The sequence below is a fragment of the Rhinoderma darwinii genome, chromosome 3, assembly GCF_050947455.1.
Source record: "Rhinoderma darwinii isolate aRhiDar2 chromosome 3, aRhiDar2.hap1, whole genome shotgun sequence".
Classification (NCBI taxonomy): Eukaryota; Metazoa; Chordata; class Amphibia; order Anura; family Rhinodermatidae; genus Rhinoderma; species Rhinoderma darwinii.
The window spans coordinates 171412176-171426188 of NC_134689.1; the positions used below are offsets into that span (position 1 = coordinate 171412176).

General features: G+C 40.9%; 1 protein-coding gene across 3 annotated transcripts in view; it reads right to left on the bottom strand.

Moving 5' to 3' along the window:
• Positions 1-4147: 4147 nt before the first annotated feature.
• The window catches only part of IRAK4 (interleukin 1 receptor associated kinase 4), a 29156-nt gene continuing 19290 nt past the window's right edge, over positions 4148-14013 (bottom strand). For all 3 annotated transcript variants that reach the window (XM_075857044.1, XM_075857045.1, XM_075857043.1), the window contains exons 6-12: positions 10853-10917; positions 8940-9054; positions 8739-8848; positions 8473-8656; positions 8208-8270; positions 6947-7105; positions 4148-6854 (exon numbers count right to left, since the gene is read on the bottom strand). In XM_075857044.1, the coding sequence (XP_075713159.1) occupies positions 6807-6854; positions 6947-7105; positions 8208-8270; positions 8473-8656; positions 8739-8848; positions 8940-9054; positions 10853-10917 (744 nt within the window). In that variant the 3' untranslated portion in view covers positions 4148-6806. The remainder of the gene's footprint in view (positions 6855-6946; positions 7106-8207; positions 8271-8472; positions 8657-8738; positions 8849-8939; positions 9055-10852; positions 10918-14013) is intronic.

Genomic DNA, 14013 nt, shown 5'->3' on the forward strand with positions numbered 1-14013 from the left:
GTGCAACCCTATGCACCAGGGTTCCCCTAATACATATGTCCTAAAATATCAAATGTCTATTTCAGCCTTCCCTTCTTTGAGAAATGCTGAATATCCGAAGTAAAGTCCGTGGGACACTAATGGGTAACCCTAATAAAAAGCTACTAGAAGATGTTTTACGTGCAGCCCTATGCACCAGGGCCTTCCTTAAAACCGCTCATAAAATAAAACTTATTTTATCAAATGTCTGTTTCAGTTTTTCCTCCTTTGAGAAATACTCAATATAAAAAGTAAAGTCTGTGGGACTGTAAACAATGGCTCTACATGCCCTGTGAGTTTCTATGTGCTTGTTTACGAGGTGTCCCTATAAAATAACATGTTAGGATCTGGAAGAAGATCTGCTGGATTAATACTAGCAGACTGTTAAGTCTAAAGGTGGGGAGATGTGATCTGGTGTAGGAATTTTGTAAGCTAGCGTGGTGCCTGTTGATACTTGCCACGTTTCACGCTTGTAGAGAACCTAACAAAACAAAAATGAAGAATTTTTATTTTTACAAACATCTAAACCTAAAAGTTTACAGAGCATTGTGAAACATGCATACCCTGAAACACGTCATAGAAGAGTACTGCAATGCCTAAGGGCAAGACCTGTCCCATGCTCTGCCGATAACCAAAGCATACTGTAAAGGATCTGCCAGGCACAGCTTCAGGGTTAACTTCCTTAGGTAATCAGTCTTCACCTGAGTCTATCTCTCTGAGACTGACTCCAGCTTCCACCACTCAGGATGGCAGGCTTAGGAGTGGGAGAGCCTATCGCAGCCTGGCCAGACTCAGCTAGCTCCTGCCCTCTGTCTATTTATACCTGCCTTTCCTTTTCCTCCTTGCTTGTGATTCTTCCTGTGTGGTTTCCTGGCCCTGCTACAGCTCCTAACAATTTGATCCTGCTCCATACTGACCCTGGCTTACTGACTACTCTCCTGCTCTGCGTTTGGTACCTCGTGCTCTCCTGGTTTGACTTGGCTCGTTCACCACTCTGTTGCTCATGGTGTTGCCGTGGGCAACTGCCCCTTTCCCTTTGCTTTATATTCCCTTGTATGTTTTGTCTCGTGCACTTACTGAGCGTAGGGACCGCCACCCAGTTGTACCCCGTCGCCTAGGGCGGGTCGTTGCAAGTAGGCAGGGACAGAGTGGCGGGTAGATTAGGGCTCACTTGTCAGTTTCCCTACCCCTATCATTACACATACACAGAAATAATATGACCAATGCAATTCAGTGGGGCTATTCAAACATCCATGCTTTTTCACAGAGCGCGTGCCCATTGCGTGAAACTCACCGCATGTCCTATATTAGTCTGTTTTTGTGGATCAGACTCGCCCGTTGAAGTCTATGTGTGTGTGAAAAAAACGGACAGGACACGGATGACATCTGTGTGCTGTCCATCTTTCACAAAATAGTTGCTGAAGATTTGCAGACAAAACTTTGTAAACATTTACCTTAACTTGGGTTCCTCCATTGCAAATTCTAATCTTTGTCCAGAAGCCATTCCAGCCTCCACGCTCCTCCTCTGACTTTTTTTGCTATGGTCTTATTGCTCACAAGCCTCTTGAAACCTTTAGGTTTTACAGGCCTTGGTTCAAAGTCCTCCTTAATCAGCCTTTTCCATTTTCCAGGCTTCTCCTTCCTTGTGAATAAAGTTTTGATTCTGGACCACAAGGTCCTTCTCGGAGCAGCTTGTTGGTCTTGGTGACTGCAATGTGGTGCATTGTCCTCATATTCTGCTCTTGGGGAAGATACACCATCCACATTTTGCTCACCTTCAAATTGGCACTTGCATTCATTGTAAAATGTATCTGCAGAGTAGATTGTGCGCCGACTGAGTTTAAGGTTAATTTTGTGAGCTCTTCTGTAGTTTTAGAAAGGGCTGGATGTGCTGGCTGACAAGGGGACGTATTAGGGGAGTACAAAGATCTGCTGTAAAGTACCGGCCTTCTTCTATCTGCCTGAGAGATGGTAGTGAATGGCTCTGTAGCCACAACAGCGCTAATAAACTTGTACATGTAACTAGTTACATGAAAGGGTTGTATACACGCCATGAATTATAGCCACACACCTTCAGGTCATTTTTCAATTTAGAATATTGGTGGTGATGGTGGCCACTGCTAATTTGTATGTGGAATACAAGAAAAACAGCATAGTCCAAAGCTATAAACTCCCACAAATAAATAGTTCTATGTTGAAGAGTTAATTATTACACATCGGTTTGGGCCTCCTCTGTAGCTATATAAGAGGGTCTGCTGGTAGGGTGAAAGAACAGAGATTATATATATATATATATATATATATATATATATATATATATATAAAAACACCGCCAGCACTCCTGATATCAAGGTGAAAATCAAGTGTAGAACTTTTATTCCATAGAAGGTGACGTTTCAGTTCAACACAAGTGAACCTTTCTCAAGCAAACAAGAAGTGTGCATACAAAGTGTATATAGGGGGATCACAAAGGGGCGGCAGTCCAGCGATTAAGTGTATATCATACAATAGCATCGTATACATATCCAATGCAGTGTAAAAATAAAGTGGTACATGGTCAAAAATATACAAAATAAAGTATTCAGCAAGTGAATCAGCATAGACAGTGCAAATAATAAATTTAACTTCTTAATTGGTACAATCAGTGCACATTAAAAGACTCACCAATAGGAATCCAAGACTATGTAAGCTAGTGGGGGAAAAAAAACCAGCACCATTAAACTGCCATTCTAAGAGTTAAATTGCACATGTCCTGTCCAAGCAGTAAGGAAGTAATGAGACAGCAGGCATAATCTTGGAAAAAGGAAACAGCATAAAAATCAGCCAGTGAGGAGTAGTGAGGCCGTGTTAGCCTCCTAAACCAATTGTCACGATCTGTGGGTATGTGGACCCACTAGGCCGCACAGCCGTAGCGAGGTAGCAGCTGGCCAAACAGCAGTCCTAGTAAAAGAGTACCTTTGATAGTCCAAACAGTAACGGAGGCTTGGCAGATGAACTTGCAGACACCAGACGTGGTGTATATCAGCAGGTGTGACAGGTGGCACAACACGACTCCAACACTCTAAGGCACAGGAACAACTATAGCACGGGATACGGTTTAGCAGGATACAGGTAGCAGGGCACGGGAACAAGATAACACTAAGGGACCATTTGCTAAGACTAACATGGGTAAACACAACAACGCTCATGCAATGGGTGAAAGGGCACATCCCTTTTTATAGTCCAGGGTGATCATGGGTTAAAGATTTTACTCGTGTGTGTGTGAACTGGCCCTTTAAGGCCGGACGCGAGCGCGCACCCTACGGGAACTAGTGCAGCGATGTGGAAGTGAGTTGCAGACGTCTCTCAGGAGGGAGATGCTGCCCGGCACTCACTCGTCCATGGCCACCGGGGGGGGGGGGGGCAGGTAAGAACGACGGTCCGTGGCTGTGGACGTTACACCAATAGCAAGTGGATGAGGCGGCGCACCCTTAACTTGGCCACAGAGAGTATGAGTGAGGTGCCAATTCAACGCACATGGGCTGAAGGAACTTCTGAAAACACGGCTGCCATATTTTTAACTGGCAACTAGCTAGAACTACAATGCTAAACTGTATACTAGTATATAGCAGGTCGTTATGGACTTCGGGTCACTATATTAGCGTGGTGCTAGTTAGGATTGCAAACCCCCCTTGTGTGGGGATGCTAATCCTTAACGGTCGGGCTGCTGTAGAGGAGAGACAATAATACATTAACACTACACTCACTAAATAGTAGACCACGGTGGCTATCTGGGAAAGCGCAGACCATGGGTAGGGAGAGTGGACATGGTCATAGAACCAAAAGTATACCCCCACTATGGGGGATAACCACTACATCAGGGGAATTGCCCCCCTATGGTGGTTGTGGACGCAATTTGGTGCCGGTCATTATATAAATGGCAAGGAACATTATTGCACCACCAAAATAGTCAAAGAGTGTAGCAACACCTTAGTCCAATTATAGACCACCTAAAAAGGAGTCAATTCTAAAAGGCCACCGTGTAGTGTAGTTACCTCACATTGGATTTTATCCTGGCGATAGCCAGAAATGCGTCTCAACTACTCCCATATATAAATGACATAATACAGAAAAAAAACAAAAAACAAAATTACTATAAAACAGATATTTATTATACGATTTCCTAAAAATTATCCATCACTAGCAGCTTAGTGGTGGATAGAGGTGGATTCCTAAGGTGATCTAATCCATGAGTCCTATCAGGTATTCTAGAAGATGAGAAAATATACTAGTCCTTCTCAAAGAATTAGAATATCATAAAATTTTGGGTTTTCATGAACTGTTAGCCATAATCAACAACATTAAAAGAAAAAAATGATAGAAATGGATCACTCTGTGTGTAATGAATCTATATAAAATTAATTTCACTTTGATTTACTGAAATAAATTTACTTTTTGATGATATTCTAATTCATTGAGAAGGACTAGTATATAGTTACATTTCGTTTGTTGCATCCGATTTACATATATACACAAGTACAACAATCCCACATACGACGACGATTATGTCACATTATAGAATACTGCTAATCTTGAACTCAATATTCATGCCACTAGGTTTGAGGGTACCTAGTCTGTGTATCCATTGAAGTACCTTTTTCTTTAGAAGCTGGACCCTGTTGCTACCCCGCCGTAATAGGGGCACATGGTCTATGACCCTGAACTTCATTTGCCACTCAGTATGTTTATATTCAGAGACATGTTTAGGGATGGGAAAATCACCTTAATTTTTCTGAGTAGTATATCGGTGCTGGTTAAGCCTGGTCTTTAGGTTAACGCCTCATGTACACGACCGTGCGCCATCCGAGTCCAGTCAGCGATCCGAGGAACAATAGGACATGTTCTATCTTTCCTCGGATCGGAGACTCTGACCATTTTTCACGGACCTGATTCATCCGCTAAAGTGAATGGGTCCGCAAAGACTATCGGGTGCCACTCAGATGCCGTCAAAAACGACCCGAGTGGCACAACGGTCATGTGTATGAGGCGTAAGGGTTGTCTCTCTAATGTACCAGATATCGCAGGGACACTGGAACAAATAAATCAGATGATCATTATCACATGTTAAAAAATGTCTAATATGGTAAGTTTTTCCAGTATGGGGGATGTGTAAACTTGTCCCCTTTTGAAAATTTGGGGGCAGTTGACACAGCTTAAGCACGGATAGCAACCTTTCCGTGCCTGCCCACTTATGGTAGTTTGGGTCTTAGGGAGCTTTCATCGGAGTTGACGAATATGTATTTTAGGTTTTATGAGCGTCTGAGTTGGTCAACTCAGGGGCAGACTCCCTAAAACCTACAAATACAAAGTCGATGGCAGAATCAAAACCTACCCCCTCACTTATTAACCCTTACATGACCAATGTTATTTTGGACCCTTATGCCCAAAGCAAAATTTCACCTTTTGATGTCTTAGTTTCTTTTTTACTTTCTTATTATTTAAAATAAAAGTGGATAACAATCAATTTTGCAGGTGTGATTTTGGAAATGGTCAGAAACAAAAGCATTTTTTATAGCTTTCTCCTGCTCTGTTTCAAGGCAGTTTGTTCAATAATATTTACCCCAAAAATTAATCCGTCAAAATTCATTCGTGCATAGCAATACCAACTTTGTGTACATTAGGTAACATATGACATCACTATAGCGCCAAGAAAAAAAGACCTTATTTAATTTTAAAGGGAATCTGTCACATTGAAAATGCAGACCAATCTACAGGCATCATGTTATAGAGTAGAAGTAGTTGTGCAGGTTGATGTGTATTTTTTTTTGCAAAAGATTCATTGTAACTTGTGACTTATTCATTTCAATCTCTGCTCTTTCTCGGCTTAGGAGTCCAGTGGGTGGTCCTAGACAGGTATTGACAGCCCTCCCTGTATGAATGTGAATACAGAGATATCTGTCAATCACTGATAAGCACCAACCAGTGGACTCCTAAACCCAGAATGAGCAGAGGTTTTAATTGGAAGTCTATGGGTCACAGGGTTGACCTCCACAATATAAATTCTGAGTAGCTTCTCTCTCTCTATGTGAAGGACTCGTGTCCTTACAATCAAACATGGATAGACCATTGATTTCAATGCGCACCATGTAATGCTTAATTTCCCCTGAGGTGACGCTGCAGGGGAATTGAACATTTTCTGACAGGTACCACTAAAGATTACAGCTGATTGCTAGGGGTCCTAGCAGTGCAACAACCTATGATCCCCTTAATTTTGGCGGACCCTTCTAACAAAAAGGAACTTTTTGAAATTTCACAAACGGTCAATAGTGCTTCCTCCTCTTATTGCCATTTCCATTGAATTGCTGTCGCGATCATATATTTGAACATACGTTAAAAGGCAGATGGCGTTAAGACATATAAAACTCCAGTTTTGTTATATATTTAAGAAGCAAAAACGAAATGCAGGAAAGGAAAACTGGGTCTAGCTTAGCGACAAAGTGTTTTACATAAAAGGAAAGATGTATAAAAATGAGTGCAAAAAAAAAAAAAAAAAAGTGGAGAGGTTTCCCGTAACAAAACTATCATACTGCTCTTTTCATTTCCCAGTGTGCAATCAGATTGACTGCTTTGGTCACAGCTCTAGGTTTTGCTATACACTAGTTTTTGTACAAACTCAGAAGTGTTCACCTGAATTTCCTCCAGGGGCCTCTTTTTCAAAGTTCTACCTCCAGTTCCTTGAAGGATCATTAATGTTACAGTCTATTTAAATAAAAATATAATACATATATGAAGAGAAAACGTAGCCTGAATCAGGAACCAGAATGGATGCCGGTGATACCTTCTAAAGCGTGCAGCACCTGTACAATGAAACAGGATAGTACAGCTTAGCCATGTATAGTTATGCCAAATACACACATAATATACAGTATAAATTAAGTGGGATTTATACCGTGTTAATATTTGGCCTCTTATTTTTCATTTGGTTCAAGGATTGACTAGCAATACTGTACATTTTTTCTATTACATGGAGCTCGGCATCTTCCATCTTTTTATCCACATATTCCTCAAGAGATTTTTCCTCCTCCTCGATTTCTTCTTTGATGTCAAGCTAAGAAAATAAACCATTTACTGCATGTACACGAACTCAAAAACGACCAGCTAATACATTATCTGTGAAACAGACTCAGCAGTAAAATGTATTACACAGGTACCTTTTCTCCCTATATAAGGACATAGAAACCATTTGTTATTTTCATTTTGAAGGGGTCAGAATTTTAAAAATGTAGATGTTATAGAAACTGCAATGTTCAAAGGATACAGATCAAATGAATACCTATGACCTGAGAGCTCATAGGAACTCATGAGAACTAACCTCTCTTAACATAGCACCTTGAAAGTCTGTCCAAGGACAACATTTCAAGTGTAAGTTTTGTACACAAGGAGGCACATTTTCTTTGAAGCGGAGTGCCTGTGCTCATCACGTTTGTGCCCCAAGTTTATAGTGTACGACGGAGAAGCCCATCAGTGGCATCCATCACACCTATCGGTTAAACGTATACGTCAGGAAGCTCCCGCCATCACTGTCCATATATGCACAGTTTTGTCAGTAACTTCCCAATGACAATGTCCCCGGGTAGAGCATTGGAAGCGCTCTGCTCACAGACTTTGGCCTTGGGGAGATCTCCTTCCATTACAGTAAATATATGGACACTGATGTCAGGTGCTTCTCCAGGCACAGCGCTTCAGGTAGCGCTCTGTCTGGAGGGTTTGGGCGATGTATCCTCTATAGGATTAGACAGTGGGATATATTGCAGCCTTCCCGCCGGAGGTATACTTCGGGAGTTCATCGGACGTATACCTCTGACGGAAGGCAAAAACATTATGTGAGGAGGACCATAGGTTTTCACCCCCCCCCCCCCCCCAAAAAAAAACAGCTCCATTCTTAGTCAGGGGCTGTGTCTGGTATAGAAGCTTAGCCCTATTAAAACTGAATGGCAATACCAGACAGTCCATGGACAGGGGTGGTAGAAGTTTGTGGGGGGGACGGGATGATTTATTTTCTCATCTAAGACAACCCCTCTAAGAATAATTTTCTTGTACCGAAAAAACAATCACATTGTTACCTTCTTTATTTTATTACTGCTATGTAAATAAAATGGTCAATGAACATTAAAAAAACAAAAAAAAACAAAAACACAAAACACGGTTACCACTAATGCTGGATTCCGCTCCTCGTCAAATGGGGCAAGTCCAGAGATTATTTCCAACAATACCTAGAAATATGGTGTTAAGTGAAATTAGATGATTAACATTCTCAGACATTAAATTTAAGCAACTTTATATATTCAATAAATGTATTATGTACTTCTGAGACAAACAACTATTGTTGTCACATATTAGGCAAATAATGTCTGAGGCAGCTATGGAAAGACCATTATAATCGAAGTGCACAAGCAGAATGCTACTGTTACTCACCACTCCAAAGCTGAATATGTCAGACTTTATAGTGACCTCGCCTCGTAGGGCCTCTGGGGCCATATAGGCTGTGGTGCCAACAATTCTTTCTGTCATAATGGTGCGTGCCAGATGTCCAGTAGCTCTCGCAAGGCCAAAATCAGAGATTTTCGGGGTAAAATTATCATCCAGAAGGATATTTGCACTAAAAAAAAAATTTTAAAAAAATTGCAAAACAACGCAACACGATTAAACTCTAAAATGACTGCGCTATGATCATCACCAACCTCTTAATGTCTCTATGAACATGATTGTTTTCATGTAAATACTTAATTCCATGTGCTGTTCCCAATACAATAATACATCTCCTACTCCAGGACAATGGAGCTGTGCTATTCTGAAATAATAGAGTTACATACATGTCAAACAAACAGTATTAACATCACTTCCTTCTAGCAAAAATAAAAAAAAATACATAATACACATACCAGACAAGCCAACCTGTCTAGTAGAGAACCATTAGACATGTATGTGTAAACAAGGCAGTAACCGTCACCATCATTGGAGAAGCCGAGTAGTTTCACAATGTTTTCATGATGACATCTAGAAAGACATGAAATTAAAAGTATTATTACGTTTAATATTAAGTTCCACATTTCTGTGTTACAAATGTTATTTTTCAGTTTATTTTATGGCAAGGGCAGAACAGTGTCCTGCCGTGAATGTTCCATTATGGTGATTGGCCAATAAATATACCATACAAAGCTTATTTTTAATACATGTATTTCCAGTATTAGGTTTTATACTTCTTTATGTTACTTATATAGCACCAACATATCACGCAGCGCTGTACAAGAGTTGTCGTCACTTGCTGTCCTCAGTGGAACTCAATCAAATTCCCTTTCTGTATATTTTTGGAGCGTGGGAGGAAAGCAGCGTATCAGGTGGAAACCCACGTAAACATGGAGAGAACATAAACTCCCTGCAGATGTCATCCTTGGACTGATTTGAACCCAGGACTCGAGTGCTGCAAGACAATAGTGCTAACCACTGAGCTGTATATGTCACTAATATGACTATTACAGGGTTTATTAAAGGTAAACGAGCCATAATTAGAAGCCTAGTCTGCTTGTGGATGGTTTCCAGGTAGAATCAGAATTTTACTGTACACAGAATAAAAACAAAAACTTAAAAATAAGTGAAACTGGCTCCAGGTAATGAAGATATATACTAAGAATGACATATTTTACATCTGCCGAAAATATAGCCAATGTAAATAAAAGATAGAGTTTTTCTCAATAAATGCCCAGAACTAGAGATGAGCGAACCGGGACATCCGAACCCGGTTTCAGTCCGAACATCGCGAAAAGTTCGGTTCGCAGCGAATCCAAACTTCACCGGGTTCGGCCGAACACGTTTTGACCAAACCCGGGCGGGCAGAAAAAACATTACAAAATTATTATACTAATCGGCAGCCAGTTGTCTCTTTCAATCACTGATAGAGAAAAGAGACTGCTGATTAAAAATAAAATAAAAAGCATTTTTCATACGTACCCGGTCGTTGTCTTGGTGAGGAGTCCCTCTTCTTCCTCCAGTCCGACCTTCTTTCCTGACGCGGCAGCCTGTGATTGGCTGCAGAGGCGGTCACGTGGGATGAAGCGTCATCCCTGGAGGCCGGCCTTCTGACGTCATCCTGAAGTGCGTGACCGCCGCTAAAGCCTGTGATTGGCTGCAGAGGCCGCTGCAGCCTGTGATTGGCTGCAAAGGCCGCTGCAGCCTGTGATTGGCTGCAGCGGCGACATGGATGAAACGTCATCTCTGGAGGCCGGACAGGAGGAATGTAAGTATGAACATATTTATTATTATTTTTTTATCACATTAAAATTGTACTTTCCGCGCACCGAGCATGGTACTGTCAAGGTTGCTGAAAGAGTTAATGCAGCCCATTAACTCTTTCAGCACCCTGGACAGTACCATGCTCGGCGCACGGAAATTACAGGTTCGGTCAGAACTAGTTCGGTCCGAATCGAACTTTTTCGTGAAATTCGGCGAACAAGCCGAACCGAACTTTTCATAAGTTCGCTCATCTCTACCCAGAACCATGGCCCCAAGAAAAAAAAAGGCCCATTTACACAAGCAGATACTCTTATTAGCAATCACCGATACGAATGCTGTAAGCGTCCGCATAGTGGACTACAGACAAGCTTTTACACATAACGCTATCGTCTCAATAATAGTTCTAAATTCTTTGCAGAAAAATATAGAAGACAAAGAGTGAGAGCAGTGAAGCTATATACTTTACTGCATATACTGTAATAAATACATGCGACCCATACTGCAAGAAACAAAATATGCGACCAATTCTGCACATAAAGTAGTAGTAGCTGTTATCTATACTCACTGAGCCATTGTTTTTATTTCTTGTTCAAACTGATCTTTAAGGTCCTGCAAACTAGCATCAGCAATCTATGAAAATAAGACAATGATGCGTTTAGGTTACGTCAAGTCATTGTAAACATAGGTACATGTTATACAAATACAGATACAATTGGTCATTTATAGATGAATGCAGAAAACAGTCGTTCACTTCTACAACCTGTTGGGAAGTTTTTAGTTATTGTTTGCATTATATAAAGCGGTGGTCATCAGGTCAAAGTCATGCCTCAGAAGGCTAAACTTGAGTCAGATAGGCGATGCCTAATGAACCCAGAGGGACCTTAAAAAGGACCAGTCAGCTCTCCGGATATGCCTGATGTAGTGAATACATCACAAATCCGGAGGACCTTTTTTTTTTTTTTTTTTTCAGAACTGCACGTTGTTCTATTCCTCCAAGAAATGTATAAACACATTGACAACTGGGCGTTACCATTCCCTTATCAAGAGGGACAAGTCCCTACACAATCAGACTGTGTGCACTGATTGGACGGTGACAGACTGTGTAGGGACACTCCCTCAACTGCTAGCACCCAGTTGTCCGCTTACTAATGAATTCTCTTAGCACATTGCAGAACGCTAAGAGAAGATGCTCCAGAATTGTTATTTCATGGGGAATGCAAGTATTTAATAAAACAGACATGTCGGGAGAGTAGGTAGGTGCTCTAAGGATTTCAACCTTGGGCACTGTTAGTTCTGTTAGTGTAATAAATATCTGGTTTCCCTCTTTGGGGTAATCTTGCACACGCTTTGCGCTTCCCCTCAGAAATCCCACTATACTGTACTTGCAGCTTTTGGAAGAAAGACCAGGTGCAAAAATCTGCAGATGACAAGATTATATATATATATATATATATATATATATATATATATATATATATATAGACACACACACACACACACACACTACCGTTCAAAAGTTTGGGGTCACCCAGACAATTTTGTGTTTTCCATGAAAACTCACACTTATATTTATCAAATGAGTTGCAAAATGACTAGAAAATATAGTCAAGACATTGACAAGGTTAGAAATAATGATTTTTATTTCAAATAACAATTTTCTCCTTCAAACTTTGCTTTCGTCAAAGAATTCTCCATTTGCAGCAATTACAGCCTTGCAGACCTTTGGCATTCTAGCTGTTAATTTGCTGAGGTAATCGGGAGAAATTTCACCCCATGCTTCCAGAAGGCCCTCCCACAAGTTGTATTGGCTTGATGGGCACTTCTTGCATACCATACGGTCAAGCTGCTCCCACAACAGCTCTATGGGGTTGAGATCTGGTGACTGCGCTGGCCACTCCATTACAGATAGAATACCAGCTGCCTGCTTCTTCCCTAAATAGTTCTTGCATAATTTGGAGGTGTGCTTTGGGTCATTGTCCTGTTGTAGGATGAAATTGGCTCCAATCAAGCGCTGTCCACAGAGTATGGTATGGCAAAATGGAGTGATAGCATTCCTTATTCAAAATCCCTTTTACCTTGTACAAATCTCCCACTTAACCAGCAGCAAAGCAACCCCAGACCATCACATTACCTCCACCATGCTTGACAGATGGCGTCAGGCACTCTTCCAGCATCTTTTCAGTTGTTCTGCGTCTCACAAATGTTCTTCTGTGTGATCCAAACACCTCAAACTTCGATTCGTCTGTCCATAACACTTTTTTCCAATCTTCCTCTGTCCAATGTCTGCGTGCTTTTGCCCATATTAATCTTTTCCTTTTATTAGCCAGTCTCAGATATGGCTTTTTCTTTGCCACTCTGCCCTGAAGGCCAGCATCCCGGAGTCGCCTCTTCACTGTAGACGTTGACACTGGAGTTTTGCGGGTACTATTTAATGAAGCTGCCAGTTGAGGACCTGTGAGGCGTCTATTTCTCAAACTAGAGACTCTAATGTACTTGTCTTGTTGCTCAGTTGTGCAGCGGGGCCTCCCACTTCTCTTTCTACTCTGGTTAGAGCCTGTGTGTGCTGTCCTCTGAAGGGAGTAGTACACACCGTTGTAGGAAATCTTCAGTTTGTTGGCAATTTCTCGCATGGAATAGACTTCATTTCGAAGAACAAGAATAGACTGTCGAGTTTCACATGAAAGCTCTCTTTTTCTAGCCATTTTGAGAGTTTAATCGAACCCACAAATGTAATGCTCCAGATTCTCAACTAGCTCAAAGGAAGGTCAGTTTTATAGCTCCTCTAAACAGCAAAACTGTTTACAGCGGTGCTAACATAATTGCACAAGGGTTTTCAAGTGTTTTCTAATCATCCATTAGCCTTCTAACACAGTTCGCAAACTCAATGTACCATTAGAACACTGGAGTGATGGTTGCTGGAAATGGGCCTCTATACACCTATGTAGATATTGCATTAAAAACCAGACGTTTGCAACTAGAATAGTCATTTAGCACATTAACAATGTATGGAGTGTATTTCTGATTAATTTTATGTTATCTTCATTGAAAAAAAAAAAAAAAACTGTGCTTTTCTTTCAAAAATAAGGAAATTTGTAAGTGACCCTAAACTTTTGAACAGTAGTGTGTGTGTATATATATATATATATATAAAAAGGAAAGCAGCACTGCTCCAGTATTGAGCGCAACTCCTCCTAGGCTCAGGCTACGGGCCCTCTGATGAACAGCAAACAAAGAGAGTTGAGGCAGCACACCAAAGTAGTAAGTGAAAAAAGGGGATACGTTTATTCACCCCACAGGCAACGTTTCGATCCTGCTTACTGGGATCTTTCTCAAGCAGCGACTGACACTCAAGTGTGGGTTTAAATACCCTAGTCATACAGTGTTACAAAAAAAATTTACATAAGTAAAAACAACACACACACACACACACACACACACACACACACACACACACACACACACACACACACACACACTTCCTATTTTCTACCTCCAGCATCATAATTTAGTGGTTACCTTGCATTGTAATCCTGTCTGTGATGATAATGAAATGACTGCTGAAAAGTGATCTCTACAGAACAGGAAGTGTCAGTCTATTGTGGGGCTCGGTGACCAGAGTGAAAATTGCAAGGTCTCAAAAAAAAAAAAAAAAAAAAAATTATATATATATATATATATATATATATATATATATATATATATATTTTAAATATAGGGACATAGAAA